Consider the following 15,918-nt stretch of genomic DNA (forward strand, 5'->3'; position numbering starts at 1 on the left):
TTCCAAATTGCCCCATGACTACCACATATGTACACACATACATATATATGCATGCATAAATCTATATAGGGTGTACACCTATGTAGATTATCTATGTAGATACACCTATGTAGTGTATCTATGTAGTATGTAAATTAACCAAAAGATAAATATTTCTCAGCTGCCTACCAAGCCTATCTTGAGAACTCACTGAGAACAATTTGGTGAAAAGTTTACAAACCAGAAATAGGGTACAAGTTAATTTTACTTATGTGGCCAGTTAATTTAACTTACAGTTACCACCTGCAGTGCACTACTGCCTGGTGCACTACTCTACCTGAACAAAAGAAGCATCCCTTCACAAAGTAAATGGAAAGAGTGCACAGGTCAGCACCCCTGGGGACTCACCCTCCTCTTCTTCGCTGCTTCCTGTAGGGCCATCTAGCAGCTTAGAGCGGCTGGCCAGCTTGTCACTGGTTGTAGCCATGGTGAGGAGAAAGGCATAGCCCAGAAACAAGGTCTTGTTGAGGGGCAATGGCCCTCTTGGCTCTTCCAGGACACAAGGCTCACCTGTGTTGTCTCCAGTCTCACAGGGGCTCACAAACTCTGCTGCCCCCACTGTCCCTAGGAAGGAGAAAGTACAGTTACCAAAACAATGCACACAGATCACTACTTGGCCAAAGACCCAGCACCAAGTGTGACTGGATAGGCCATGTCCTGGTGAGCTTTGTCTAAGCTATGGCCCAAAGACTATTAATACAGCCACTCTAAATGCCCAACAAGCTAGGACCAAATTTACAACAAAGACAAAATAACATTTAAATCTGATGTGACCATTATAGTGGGCAGTCTGTTGTTTTCATATATGGAAATGAACTAGTAATATTTCTATAACATCAAATTCTAAGGCCACCTGAAATCTAAAGTGGTTCTAGAACAGAAAAATGTAGTATTTGGAAGTCTTCAACCACGTTCATCACCCAGGTCTCTGACATTTTGAAGCAATCTTTAAAGAGGGAAAAGACAACTTTTCACTGCTGTTGAGAACTGTCCCAGTCATATTCTCCCACTGTGCCTGAGGCTCTCAGCAGAGCAATGCCAAATACTTGGTGATAGAGTCTTCTTTACTAGAGGTGAAGCCACAACAAAATACCCCACCTCGACACCCAACTATCAACACCTGGGAAGGTGAGCCACCATTCCAGAACACCCATGCTAAGATGTGCCCCAGTAAGTCCTCCAGAAGGAAATGGATACCTACTGAAGCCGAATCAGGTTCACTAGGAGGCTAATATGATGGCAGGTCATGCATGCCTCCTAAAATAAAGCCAGGATCAGGAATAGTCAGAGGCAGTAATACTATGCATTTGGCACTGGACTAAAGGGTCTAGTCTATCTAAATTTGAGATCTAGCTTATTCTGTCACATTGAGAAAGTTACCTAACTTTTCTGTCTTAGACTCTTCAAAAATAATAGAAAGTGAATTCTAGTACATATGCTTTAAGAAATTATATAAGTGAATGTGAGTGAAAATATTTAGGTTTCATGCCTAACCCAGTAAATATTTAATAAAAGTTAGCTATTACTGTTTTTAAACAACCTTAACTACACGGCAGTAGTATTAGGTAGCTAAGCAGATGACACAGCTCCAACAGGAAAAAGAACTGGTGCTGGGGCAAGGGAATGTGGAATGCCGTCAGGGTGCTAGCCTGAGAGACCCTAGCCAGCAGACACAGGATTTTACCTGTCTACAGAAGCCACCATGGCTAGGTCTGGCTCACCACAGACACTTGAACAACTGACTGAATTTTCTTCATAGTGAATAGGAGTGACTGAAAGGGATGGACAGGGGAAAGGGAAGATGCAGGCAGAAGCACAACCATTCTACAGGAAGCTTGAGGAAGTATAAACACAAGATGTGGGGGCAGGGGGGGGGTGCGTTGGTGGAAACAAAGCCTACCAAGAAGCAGGAGACGGCAGAAGATAAAGTCTAAGAAATTTCACCCATTTTGAGTCTACTTAAACTTCCATACTTATATTCCCCCAAAGAGCCCACACAGAGTCTGTGTTAGAGTCTTGCCCTCCTGCTGGGCTCTGAAGAAAGGACAGGCAAGTAGCTTATAGTAGGATAACCTCTAACTTGTAGGCACCAGTCTGTGACAGCACAGAAAGGACATCTCCATGTACGAGGCTCCCATCTTACCAGGTTTCATGGTGGCAGACTTTCGCCCTCGCTTAGCAGGGGACCGTTCCTCTTCAGAAGTCTGAAGTTTCCTTTTGCCTGATGGAACTCCCGTGGAAGCACGGGGACTCTCTGTGGTTTTACGTGTGGGTGTTGCACTGTTGCTGCTGGAGGCAGTGGGGGTGGCTGGGGAGCTCATGTTACTGCGCCGTTTCCGCTTTCCTTCCACCAAATTGTCTGATGAATAAGCCAAAGGCTAGTAAGTTCAGGTTAAGTAAGAACTTAAACCTGATATGGACAGTGCTGTGCAAAGTGTGGCAGTAACTAGAAAATGACAGTCATTACTATCCAATAAGCCACACAAAGGAGTCAGGCAATCATTCCTACTATTCTAGAAACCATTCCTCACTTTAAGCAAAGCATGGATCCACAGGCAGTAGTTCAGGAAAGTCTTACCTAAGCTGATATCTGCTGCCTTTGTGAGTGGTGTGACAGCTTCATATGGGCCAAGCCCATATTGCTCTCTCAGTCTGTTTCCTTGCTCCAAGGACAGAATGACTGCCATTCGTTTATACCACTTCCTTTGGCCTTCTTTTTCAATGCTGTAATACAGCTCCCCAGACTCCTTCCTATGTCCTTTCACCACTCCTGGAGATGACATTATAAAAGACACCATAATTGTAGGCTGCTGAACACCCTCTCAGAAGAGCTCTACAAAAGCAGGCCTGAGGCAGGGAACACAAAGAGCCAACAACCATGGTCTGAACTTGGCTGTCCATCCCAAATGGTTTACAATACTTGGGATATATGTAGCTAATCCACGAGGATTAGAAAGATCTTCTGAGAAGAGAGCAGTCTATAGCTATAAAGTAAAGCTTCCCAACGCTGGACTTAGGGATTACTAGTGGCTCAAATGAATCTCCTGAAGTGAATGGCATGGTTTCTTCATGATCCTATAGCAATCTCCTATTGAAGAGTGAGTGAAAATAACACGTGAAAATGACAATTCTAAGAAATCCTGTACATGTTTGTCTATTGTACAACAAAATCAGGATGGAGAGAACAAAGAAAGGGAAAATAAAGCCTGCTTCCCTGCTCTTCTCTACCTTGCTGCTCTTACACTGATACATAGCTACAGACAGGCGTTAGGTTAGGAGCACAATGAGTGGCTGAGTTAGAACTCGGCCAACCTGAGTTTAGGCCTACTTCTGTTATGTGAGGATTAGTTAGGCAAGCTCTATTTCCAATTCTATGAAAAAAGGAAAAAAACAAAACCAAAAAAACCCACACTCCTTTCTACCAACCAGTAAACAACATATATCCCAAACACATAAAAATGACATATCACTACTGATTATTTTTCGTTCTGATGAACAGAAAGGTACACTTCATTTTCATTAGCTTGTTTTCAATGAAGAGCTAAGGGACCCAGCTATCCTACCAGGGAAAAGCAAGGAGGAGGAAGCTGTGCCACACAATTGATTCCTTTACTCAGCATACTTGTCTCCTAGCTTAAATCTACCACCAAACTAATCTTGAAGACCACCTCAGACTGACACATGCCCAAGGCCAGAAGGACACTCATCACTAAGGAAGATCAACTACAACTAGAAGCAGTATGACTGACACTGGTAAATAAACCTCAACAAGTGGAATGCTGAACCCCTATCCCATGATGCACATTTACTGCTCATACCAATCTACTTTGAAAGAGTCAAATGTTAACCTCTAAGAGGGCTTCAAACCAGATGAAGACAATACATACAAACCATGAGCTACCAGTCCCACATACTGCTCCTAAGTAATGCCACACAACCGATGGTGTTATCAAGTGTTACAAGGTAAAGTGGCCCCAAAACAAGGGAGCAAAAAGCAGGTACTTGGGGAACTCTAGAACAAGAAATTCCAGAAGCTCCCAACAGGAAAGCTTGTCCTCCCAGTTTACCCATGTTCAACACAATATCCAGAAAAGATATTTCTAAATGACAGTCAACACCACATAGCTAAGAAGCTATATTCACAAAATTAATATATGAAAAAGTAAAAGCACACACAAATACCTCACCATTGCCAACACTAGCTATTACAAAAAGGACAGTGACCTGAGACCCCCTGAAAAGACAAAAGAAAGGCATCATTCTTCAAATCAGACCATGGCATGCAGCGCGCTGAGTTAACAACCTCTTCCTAAGTTAAAATATCTCAGTGCACCACCAGTCTCCAGCTGAATTCTTATCAATACAGTCAGTGAGCTTAAAAGTCAGAGGTAAAACCCGGCATAATAGCACACAGCTTTAACCCCAGGACTCAAGAGACAGAGGCAGGGGGATATCTGTTAGCTTGAGGCCAGCCTGGTTTACAATGCAAGTTCTGGGACAGCCAGGGAATGGAAGAAGACAGAATACAAAGGGAAAACCACTCATGCTGAAGTGAAGAGACCTGGAAAGAACCACTTTACCTAGTGATAAAGACTCATCACCAGTGATGTACAGTGATGTCACACGCCTCCCTCATCCCCAAACATGATCAGATAGGAAGGGCACTTCACTCCTAATGACATTCTTTACACTGAATAAAAAAAAAAAAAATCATAACTCCAGTCTAATGTGAAAACATCAGACCTGATCTGAGAGACCATTCTATAAAATAGCTATTATCCCTCAAAACTATCAAAGTCATGGAAAAACAAAAGACAGAAATTGCCACAAACCAGAGGAGACCAAACGAAACATGATGACTAAATGTAATGTGGTATCCTCGACTGGATCCTGAAACAGAGAAAGTACATTATAGAAAAGATGGTAAAATCCAAATAAAGTTTGGAGTTTAGTTAACAGTTTGGAATTGAGATTGGTTTCTTGGTTCTGACAAAAGTATCAGACTAATTTAGGACACTACAGATAGGGGATGCTCTGCAAGAGGACACAGGGATCCTCTCCCTAACACCATTCTGTACTTGGCAACGTTTTCTTTAATTCTTCAACTTTACTGAAAACCAAAGTACAAACAAAACAGTCAATGGCAAGAGAAAGCAATGTAATAGGAAGGGATCTCTGACTTTTGAGATCCAGAAAAACAGTAAGGCTGGGGAAGACAAGACTGTCTTGGTAAGTGCTGACAAGATGAGCCAGCAGGCACAGTACATCTGTAGGGACTCTGCTTGTTTTATTACCTGCACTGAAATATTCATCTTCTGAGAGGGCTGTCACTTCAGTGTCCAGGGGGATGGGGTCACACAGGAGAATGTCTTTGCCCAACACATCACATTCATACCCATCATCAAAGAGCAGCTTATACTTCCCAGCTCCAACATCTCGGGTGATTTTCCCAGAGTAAAAGTAGCCATTGGATGACCACTTGGCTACAACACGGAGCCCCACAAAGCTGTTTCCTGAAGAGGAGGAATCCAAGCCATCAGAGGAACCAGTAGCAGCCTGAAAAGGAATCTCTGGAGAATCACTCCGCCGCAAAGTACTAGAACTGGCATCCGTCCGCTTGGTGGAGTCTGGCACACGGGGCATAATGCGGGTGAAGGACTTGTCATCTGGTGACATGCTAGGTGAGGTGTCTTCTGTGCCCAAGGGACCAGACACAATTGTTTCTCTAAAGACAGGTAGAGAAGGAAGTGAGAACAAGACAGGACCTACCTTCCGACTCTTTTTCCCTATAGATCTCTTCCCCCATTCTTTATTAACCCCATCACAGGCATGAGCCCAATCTCTCAGTGGCCTCAGGCATCAGTGTGGGCTCCTCATCTCCCTCTTGTACCTCACACACTCTGCTCTCCTCTTCCCTCTACTCCTATTTTTTTTTTGTCACTACCCAAGTACCTGGTTCCAGTGGTCCGAGAAGGTGGGCGGCCCCTTCGCCCACGCCCACGAGGTGTAACTGGAGCCTTTCCTCCTTGTCTGATGCCAAGGCCTGCATCACCATCTTCCTCACACACTGGTGCCCCTGTCTGACTGACCCCTTTTCTAGGACTAGATAATGAAGACAGGTTAGTTTGATAGCAGCTGCTAATGAATACATCCCCAGGACCTTCCAACTATATGTCAGGCAACATCTGCTGCTCCTCCAGGGCAACAGGAAACTGGCTCACACCCGTCAAAACTCATCAACAAAACCTCAGCTGGGGAGCAAGGGGAGATGGGATAAAAGGGCTTTTTCCTGTATGAAAGTCTACTCCCTCCTGGCATAGCTTCCTGCTGCTGCTATTTAAGATGCCACACCCATTTCTACCTGACCTTCCATTCTACTTCAGGCTCTGGATACCCCCAGAGCAGGCCAAAAGCCAAGGACATAGAGCATAGTGGGGGCCTATTCCAAATCTGTACTCCCAACCAAAATATGGATAAGCTGCAGAACATAGGGATGGCAGGAGAATGTACCCAGCATTCCCAACATTCCCTAATATTTCTTCTCATGTGATATTAAAACATCAGCAGCCCTGCCCCTGCTGGGTCTCTCTGGAGACCCTGTCTGCACCTCAGTTTTCCTGGGCCTCCTCGGGAACTGGGTAAGGCAAAATCTGCAGCTTCTGTCCCACTGGTTTTTCCTTTGAGTGGCCCAGCTCCTCGCCCTGAGCTGCCACTGCTGTGTATGGCTGAGAGACTTGTTCCACTGGATGTGTGGTGTGAGCTGGAAGCTTTGGAGGAGAAGGAGCTGATGTCCCCCAGGTCCCCAGAGGAACCTCCAGTCTGTGAAGGCGAAACTTCTGTTTCACATTCCTGACACTCTACGATTGGTTCTTCAGTCTCCTGAAGGGAAGAAACAGACAGGGAAGCTAAAAGAAAGCACACTGACAGAAAGCTAAGGCGATGGCTGGAAAGCCTAGAGACTGCAGGAGATGCCACATCAGCACACTAACAGAAAGCTAAGGTGATGGCTGGGAAGCCTAGAGACTGCAGGAGATGCCACATCAGCCAGGTGGGAATCAGGAGGGAACTTTCTGAAGCAATGGAAATGTTCTATATCTGTTTTCAGCCATGGCTACATAAATTTTTTCAAAGCATAGCCAGACATGATGGTACATATCTTTAATCCTAGGAGGCAGAGGCAGGTAGACTGTGAGTTTGAGGCTAGCCTGATCCATATATCAAATTTCAGTCCAGCCAGGGTTATACAGTGAAACTCTGACTCAAAATTAAGTAAATAAATATTGTTTTTAAACTTGTTCAAAGCTACTGAACCACTTAACATATTACATGTAGCAAAGCATTAAGAAGAAAGAACCCTTTCTATGGCACATGAAATTATCTTTCTACTGGGAAAGCTCATAAACACAGGCTACAGCAAGGGCTTTAACCCAGAAGCCAGAAGGGTTTCCCTGTGGAGAGAAGAGAGCTAAGGAGGTTACAGAGAGGAGTGAGCAGGAGCCATTCTGGGCACATCATTAACATTAGTTCTTTTCTAAGTGTCCAAGGAAACAGAAAATTATAAGCAAAAATGACTAAAACTGGTTTGAAAAAATGAAGACAAAAACTATCAGAGCTGAGGATGTAGTTTTGTGGGCTAGTTTACAGTTTTGAACTCCATCTAGCATGGGTAGAGGGGACTCACATTCTAATGAAAGTATATGCTGAGTGTAGTCACACACGCTGGGAAGCGGATGCAGGCAGATCTCTATAAGTTCAGGGCCAGCCTGGTCTACATGCTAAAGACAGCCCTGGCTACATAATGAGAGCTTGTTTCAAGTGATGATGATGATGAACTTTTGATAACTACAAACCACTGGCATATCAAGCTGGCTTCGCCTCATATGCACACTTGGGTGCTAGAGCTCAGCTGTCTAAGTCAGCTAGTGAGCCTGAAGCCCAGTCATGGTACGGCAAGGGTCTAGGACTACGACACAGCATCCCCAACAGGCACAGCCCAGGGGAGTGGGCAGACAGGATATTTACAGAGCATCAGGCTAACCGACATGACGCAGAGAAAGAAGGCTCTCCTCAGCCCCCCAGCCTCCCCACGAAGACAGTAGTACCATGCGTGCTTAGGTAATACGCTAAAAGATAAACAAATGGCTGCTTTTGACTTCTCCCTTTTGGAAAATTTCTCCTTTGAGAATTTATAGTTTGAGGGAGGGCAAAGACAGATAGCAAAATGGCACATAAGATGCTATATGACCCAAGTCTGATAACCCAGAGCCACATGATGCAAGAAGAGCTGACTCAGAAAGCTGTCACACATAGGCCACTGTACACACACCCACATGAATACACACACTGAATGAATGAATGAATGAATGAATGAATGAATGTTAAAAGAAACCTCACAGGCTTGGGGTGCAGCGTAGCTGGTGGAGTGCTTTCCTCCCTCACATGCATGTGGCCTTAGGTTTGTCATAAACATAAACAGAGATGGAGACAGAAAGATCAGAAGTTCAAGAATGGCTACACAACAGGTTAAGAAGCTTGAGCCACAGTAAGAAATAAACGAGTCAGGCAGTGGAAGCACACAGGAGGCAGAGGCAGGCAGATCTCTGAGTCAGAGGCCTGCCTGGTCTACAGAGCAAGTTCCAGGACAGCCTGGGCTGTGTAAAAAGACCCTATCTCAAAAAGAAAAAAACAGAAAAAAGAAACTGAAGCAGAGGGTGCTAGTGGCTAGGGAGCCGGCTGGGGTTGAAAGGGGAGAGGGGAGGACTTGCGGACAGGAGGAGCAGGGCGTAGGTGGGTGTTGTTGTTACCTCCGTTACTTTCCTTTCTACTTCTGTCCCATCCACATAATAAACATCTGTGATGACACGGGTGACAAGTGTACGGACTTCTCGGATCGTTCTCGTGTGGCGATGCAAGACGTGGCCATGTGGAGGTTGAGGCATTTCAAATTCTTCTTCCCCCTACAACAAAAAGCCACAACAGAGTCTGAACAAAACCAGCGAATGGAAAGTGGAATGGAGCCACAGTGTCCCTATAAACTCATGTGACCTGAGTCGGACATGATAAGTATCCGTTTGTTCACAGGGAAGACTGAGGAGAAGCTGCAGAAGTCTGTCTGCCTCGCCTGAACTGAAATGGCAAAGCTCAATCATAGTATCTAACACATTATTTGGAAAAATATAAGCATTCTAATTTTTTTCACCTTTTTGTTTGTTTCATTGTATATCTCAGACTTGTCTTCAACTCACTATGTACCCCAGGCTGGTCTCTGCAACTCCTGAGCCTCACTTAGTGATTGTTGCGGAAGGGCCCTGCCCACAGTGGGTGGTAACACCCCTCAGCTGGTGGTCCTGGGTTCTATCAGACTAAGCCAGGCAGTGGTGGGATCATCACTCAGAAGGCAGGTGGATCTCTCCGAGTTGGAGGCTAGCCTGATCTACAGAGGGAGTTCCAGGAAGGTCAGGGTAACACAGAAAAACACTGGCTCAAAACCAAACCAAACCAAACCATGGGAACAAAAATAAAAACCAAAAAACCAAAACAACAAATGGAGACTAGGCCAGCCATGTGGAATAAGCAACTAAGTGGAGCCCCTCCATGCCTGTGCATCAGCTCCTGTCTCTGGGTTCCTGTTGTTTTAAGTTCCTGCCTTGGCTGCCCTCAATGGCTAATGTATGTTAAATAAACCCTTTCAACCCCAAGCTGCTTTTGGTCATGGTGCTTTGTCATAGAAGACACATTTAAAACACAAGGAATAGAGCCGGGCAGTGGTGGCGCACGCCTTTAATCCCAGCACTTGGGAGGCGGGGGCAGGCAGATTTCTGAGTTCGAGGCCAGCCTGGTCTACAGAGTAAGTTCCAGGACAGCCAGGGCTATACAGAGAAACCTTGTCTCAAAAAAAAAAAAAAAACAAGGAATAGATTTTTAACTAAAAGGTTAAGTTAGAAAGCTAGGCATGGTAGTTTACATCTATAATCTCAACACTTATAGGTAGAGGCAGGAGAATCAGTGGTTCAAAGCCATTTCGAGACTATACAGTTTGAGGTCTAGGTAATCTGAGGCAATGTCACCAAAACAAAACAAAACCAAATTAAGATTTTGTATCTAGAATGAAGAGATAGCACAGTGGTTAGGCACCCTTGCTGCTCTTGCAGAGGGTCCCGGAGTTCAAGTCCCACCACCCACATGGCAGCTCACATTTGTCTATAAACCCCAGTGCTAGAGGACCCAGTATCCTCTTCTGACTTCCATGGGCAACAGGCATGTACTTGACTCAGTGCACTTAAATATATGCATGCAAAACATTCAGACACATAAAATAAAAATAAAATGGTTTTAAGATTTACCATTAAAAATAATTTGAACAAAACCCTATTTTTTTGACAACTTCATATTACTTCAAGAAAAATAAGCTTCTTTCATTCAAAAAACATTATGTAAACATTTGGTGAATAGCTTATGTGCACCATGGATTACATTATCCAAACACCTGCTAGAAAGATCAGGACAGGTGTAATTCATTCAAATGCACTATTACCGATTAACATAAAAAGAACAAACTAAGAATTTTTAGACCACTACTCAAACAAACAAGAACCAGGCTGTTTCATGATCATAATTTCTTCTAAATCTGTGTATGTGTGTGCACATGTGTGTCTAGTGAGTGTTTATGAAGGCCTGAGGGTCAATGTGTCTATAATTACTCTCTCCCCTTCAACCTAGAATTTGCTAATTCAACTAGACTGGTTGCCTCAGCCAGCCCCGTGGATCTTGTCCTTGCTACCCCAGTGCTAGGATCACAGGGTGCACACTCCTCCATCAGGTTTCTTTACATGGGTTCTAGGGGATGGAACTCTAGCACTCATGTTTGAGCACTGAGCACTTTATGAACCCAACGATCTCCCCAACCTTCATGTTCACAATTTCTATTGCCAAATGGACTCCAAGATTATGCTTTAGTCAAATCTGGATAATTTTGATTAAAAGGACTGTTTGCAAATAGATTTGAAAGCCCTGTTTGCTCACTAGCCCTAATCATTAGCTTCGGAGAGCCTGCCAGTGTTTAACAGGACTTGCTGGTAGCTAAAGCTTGCCAGCATTTGGTCTGTCTTCTCATAACACCTGTAGCACAGCTCAGCACTGTCCCATCATCCCACTGGCTCTGCTCTCTATGGAGAAACAGGTAGTAATTTACCCAAAGCTTTCAATAATATAACTGAACAATTCTAACTCTGACTTTAGCTATGGAGTAAAACAAGAGATATGAAATTTAAAACATGGACAGATCCTAACCCAACTCTTCAAACTGTTTCCATATATACCACTCTGTCTAATGAGGTTAGAACACAGCTATTGCATGTTGATCATCATGTACCAGAACCATGACAGCCTCAAGTGACTTGTGCAGCCTGACTGTTCCCCACTCGCTGGTTCATCTTGCATTCTGGGATCTAAACAGTTTCTGCCCATTAAAGTGAACCCTTCAAGGAACAGACTTAACTGATAAAATAAGACAAGAGTCAGAGAAGGAGGCAGATAATCTATGCTAACTTGTGGGAAGAGTCTCCAAAGTTAAATAACTTGAATATTCCATTATTACTCAGTGGGGAAAAGTCATTTTCCGGCCATAGAAAACCTAGTTCCATATATACTTCACACACAAGTTTAGGGAGCCTAAGAGTGGTAGCCTGGACTTTCACCGAGCACTGGCCTGAATCCGAGCTGTTGCAGAGAGACTTTTTTAAAAGCTCCGACACTCAGAAAAACTCCATCAGCATCTCTAACAGTCCTTCAAAAGGCCATACCAGTTTCAAGTTCTCCACACTCCACTTTCCAGAACTTTTCCCAAACACTCTTTACCCTTCCACTAGCTGCATTTTCCTAGCACTTTTTTAAAAAAAGAGATTTATTTATTATTAATGAGTACACTCTAGCTGTCTTCAGACACACCAGAAGAGGGCGTCAGGTGGTTGTGAGCCACCATGTGGTTGCTGGGATTTAAACTCATGACCTTTGGAAGAGCAGTCAATGCTCTTACCCGCTGAGCCATCTCACCAGCCCCTCCTAGCACTTGTTTTAAGATTCACTTCATTTATGCGCATATGTCTGTGTTGAACATATGTCTTATGTAAGAGTGTGTGCCCTAAGAGGCTAGCTAAAGTTGCAGACAGGGGTAAGTTACCCAGAATGGATGCTGAGAACTAAACTCAGGTCCTCTAGAATAACAACAGGGCTCTTAGCACACTAGGCCATCTCTCCAGCTGCTAGCACTTTTCTCAGCAGGAGAAACTAGCTCTAAAACACATTCTCTTACTCTGCATGGCATTGTAGTACTATCTATCAAAAGTGGTTGCTAAAATAACACCCATAACAATCAATAGGTAAGAGCTAGAGAGATGGATCACTGGACAAGAGTACTCACTACTCTTGTGGAGAACCAGAATTCAGTTCCCAACACCCACACTAGGGGACTCACAAATGCCTCTAAGTCCAGCTCTCATAGACCCAACCCCTCCTCTGGACTCCAGGCACCTGCATTAATGTATGTGTGTCTCCAGGCACCTGCATTAATGTGTGTGTGTGTGTGTGTGTGTGTGTGTATGCCCCCCCTCACACACAGACACACACATACATACAGACTTTAAAATAAATCTAAAAGTGGGGGATGATGCTAGAGAGATGGCTTATCAATTAGGAGCACAAGGTGCTCTTGCAGAGAACCCAGGTTTGGTTCACAGCATCCACATTGCAGCTCACATCTATCTGTAACTCCAGTTCTGGAGAATATGGCATCCTCTTCTGGTCCTTATGAGCACCTGTACTAACATGGCATATACTGAGCAACACATACATACAAAACATAAAATTAATTAATCTTTATAAGATGATCAATAGGTAACAGCACTCATCAATCTCTTCAGACATGCTGGATGCAGGAATAAATGTTTTATCCCTCAACCCTTAAAGCACCTCCATTAGCACTTAGGTCTAGCCCTTGATGACTCATCGATGGCCTGTCCACCATCAGCACCATCAGCACCATCAACAATCATGAGAGACAAGTAATTCCCCTTTGCAGAACACGAAACCTCTGAGACAGTTCTACCAATACCTACAATAGAAGCAATCCTGCAGAGTATACCTATCCCTACTCTAGTCTTCTGTCAATCTTTTTATTTAAAAAAACTATTAGCCAGAGCATGCTGCACAGCACACACCTGTAATCCCAGCCCTTGAGAGGGAGAGTCAGAAGTATCTTTTTGAGTTCAGGCCAGCGAAGTGAGACCAACCATGTGTCAAAAACAAACAAGAAAACCAACAAAAACAAAAACAAATGTCACTGGAGGTGGGGAGACGGCTTAGTCAGTAAGGCTTTAAGACAAGTGCAGACTGCCAGAACCAACATACGGAACTGAGTACAGTTGTATATCTACTCCCAACAATGGTGAGATGCAAAGAGACATGACCCAAAACTCAGAGGTCACCTAGCCTGGACTATCTGGGGAAGTTTCTGACCAATGAGAGGTCCTGTTTCAAACAACAAAATGGAAAACACCTGAGGACTAACACCTGAAGTTGTCTTCTGACACACATGCCCCAAGTGGCGTGCACACACACACACACACACACACACACACACACACACACACACACACGCGCGCGCGCGCACATACACACACTCACACACACACATACACACACCCACGCACACTCACACCGACACACACACAGGCACACAGAAAACAATAAAAAATAATATAGTTATGAGAAGCACTAAACTGAGACCCACAGAGAATGCAGTTTGAGGGGAGGGGGGGCCTGAGGCGCCCAGCTGCTCCCACCTGGCTGTGGAGGGACTCTGTGTCGTCCACAGGAGCACTGGCAGGCTTCTCTCCACTCCCCCTCTCAGTCTGCACAGTGGCATCTTGTTTCCCAGAGTTCTGCTCCACTGTACTGGTCCCCTGCTCACATACACTCTTCACAGTCTGGGTTGCTGCTGAGACAGTTTCTGGGGCACACAGGGAATGGTCCACGGTCTGGATTCCTATGTTACTCTGGGTGGGCCTTTCCATCAAGATCTTAGGTCTGTCCTGGTCAGCACCCAGTCCTTCTAGCAGGTCTGTTTCCATGACTTCCTCATGAGGACTGAATGACCCCTGGGAGGCCCTCTGCTGGGAAACAGAGGAGACAGAGTCCTCAGAAGCAGCAGCATTCTTCACAGGCCCAATCGGCTTCACAGGCTGTTCACTCTGCCTGAGCTTTGGGGTAACATCCGGTTTTTCTTTGTCTTCTTCTTCTTGCGCACTTGGAAAATGGAGTAAATTCGCCCTGAAAATGATAAAGACACCACATGTCATGGTCTGAATGCAGTTTATTCCTCTAAGACAGTGTGGTGGTACATGTCTATAATCCTAGTACTCAGGAGGCTGGAGATCATAGGTTCAAGGACACCCAAAGCTATAAAGCAAAACTGTCTCAAAACATAATAAAAATAAAATAATCCCCGTTGTGATGAGATATCAAAAGGATAAATGCTAAATCCAGTTGTGTACAGTATTTTAGATTTGGGCCTTTGGGAAGTAATTAAGATCTAACAAGGTCACTGGAGTAGAGCATTTATGAATAAATACTGGTGGCTTCATAAAAAATATCTGTGATGTGTGATGATGCACACCTTTAATCCCAGCACTCAGGAGGCAAAAGCAAGTAGATCTTTCTAAGTTTGAGGCTACCCCGGTTCACTAGAGAATCCCAGGCCAGCCAGGGTCACATATTGAGAGTCTGTTTCAAAAGAAAGACACACATATCCTCTCTCTAAAATGTGATGCCCTACATTGTCCTGGGAGTCCACCATTAAGAAAAACATCACTGGCCAGGCAGTGGTGGTGCACACCTTTAATCCCAGCACTCAGGAGGCAGAGGCAGGTGGCTCTCTTGAATTCCAGGCTAGCCTGGTCTACAGAGTGAGTTCCAGGACAGCAAGGGCTACACAGAGAAACCCTGCCTTGAAAAAAAAAAACAAAAACTAAAAACCAAAAAAGAAAAGAAAGTCATCACTGGACACAGGCCCTCAATCTTCAAGCACATCAGTGAGTCAAATTAAACCCTCTTTCCTCATGGCTTGGGCTCTATCATCAGCAACACAAAAATGCACTAAGTGAACTAAGACAACTCCAAAAGCACACACAGGAACAAGGTCAATAACAAGAGGTAAACCCTATAAACCCCAAGCATTCCAAGGCAGCTTAGCAGTCCACTTCCAAAGCCTAATTGCTGCACTCTCAGGATGCAGAGGCAGGGCAGAGGCGAACCACTGTGAGTTCCAGCCCAGCCTGGTCTACATTGTGAATTCCAAGACAGCCAGGGCTACAAGGTGAAACTCTGTCTCCAAAAGAAAAAGAAAAAAGAAAAAAGGAAAGGAAGAAAGAAAAGAGAAGAGAAAAAAGAAAAGAAAAGAAAAGGAAAGGAAAGGAAAGGAAAGGAGCCTATCAGTCCTGATGATGCCTCACTTGGTTTTATAATGCTCTGACCTTCTTTACTGACTCCTACACTATGCACGTGGTCTGCTCCCTCCTGAACAGTAATTTAAGGAGAAGACACACAAACTTCAAGGAAGAAGGTTGCAGGTCAGATTCTGGTCTTTCCAGGTCAAAAGGCCATTTGGTGATTACAGCATGTGCCCAGTGTTTCCGGGCTGAACTTCCTGGGCATATCTACACCTAAACTCCTCAGAAAAACCCTAAGACATTACTTAAGATATGGCCACAGCTCTTCATTAGTTTCCCATTTGTAGGAATTAAGAACTAGTGTGTGTAGCTGGGCAGTGGTGGCGCACGCCTTTAATCCCAGCACTTGGGAGGCAGAGGCAGATGGATTTCTGAG

The 15,918-nt window shown here is 44.5% G+C and overlaps 1 protein-coding gene and 1 long non-coding RNA gene across 2 annotated transcripts in view; both read right to left on the minus strand.

The window, feature by feature from the left end:
• Positions 1-15,918, minus strand: part of Tp53bp1 (tumor protein p53 binding protein 1) — a 79,674-nt gene that overhangs the window by 6,830 nt on the left and 56,926 nt on the right. The window contains exons 17-24 of the mRNA XM_031371638.1: positions 13,878-14,364; positions 8,844-8,996; positions 6,647-6,918; positions 5,992-6,141; positions 5,334-5,764; positions 2,618-2,809; positions 2,183-2,398; positions 388-603 (exon numbers count right to left, since the gene is read on the minus strand). Of these exons, the coding sequence (XP_031227498.1) occupies positions 388-603; positions 2,183-2,398; positions 2,618-2,809; positions 5,334-5,764; positions 5,992-6,141; positions 6,647-6,918; positions 8,844-8,996; positions 13,878-14,364 (2,117 nt within the window). The remainder of the gene's footprint in view (positions 1-387; positions 604-2,182; positions 2,399-2,617; positions 2,810-5,333; positions 5,765-5,991; positions 6,142-6,646; positions 6,919-8,843; positions 8,997-13,877; positions 14,365-15,918) is intronic.
• LOC116090791 lies at positions 4,217-5,327 on the minus strand. The gene is made up of 2 exons (XR_004118821.1): positions 4,872-5,327; positions 4,217-4,729 (listed from the first exon to the last, which is right to left on the minus strand). It is a non-coding gene; the product is annotated as an uncharacterized LOC116090791 (long non-coding RNA).

The sequence above is a fragment of the Mastomys coucha genome, unplaced genomic scaffold, assembly GCF_008632895.1.
Source record: "Mastomys coucha isolate ucsf_1 unplaced genomic scaffold, UCSF_Mcou_1 pScaffold15, whole genome shotgun sequence".
Taxonomy (NCBI): Eukaryota; Metazoa; Chordata; class Mammalia; order Rodentia; family Muridae; genus Mastomys; species Mastomys coucha.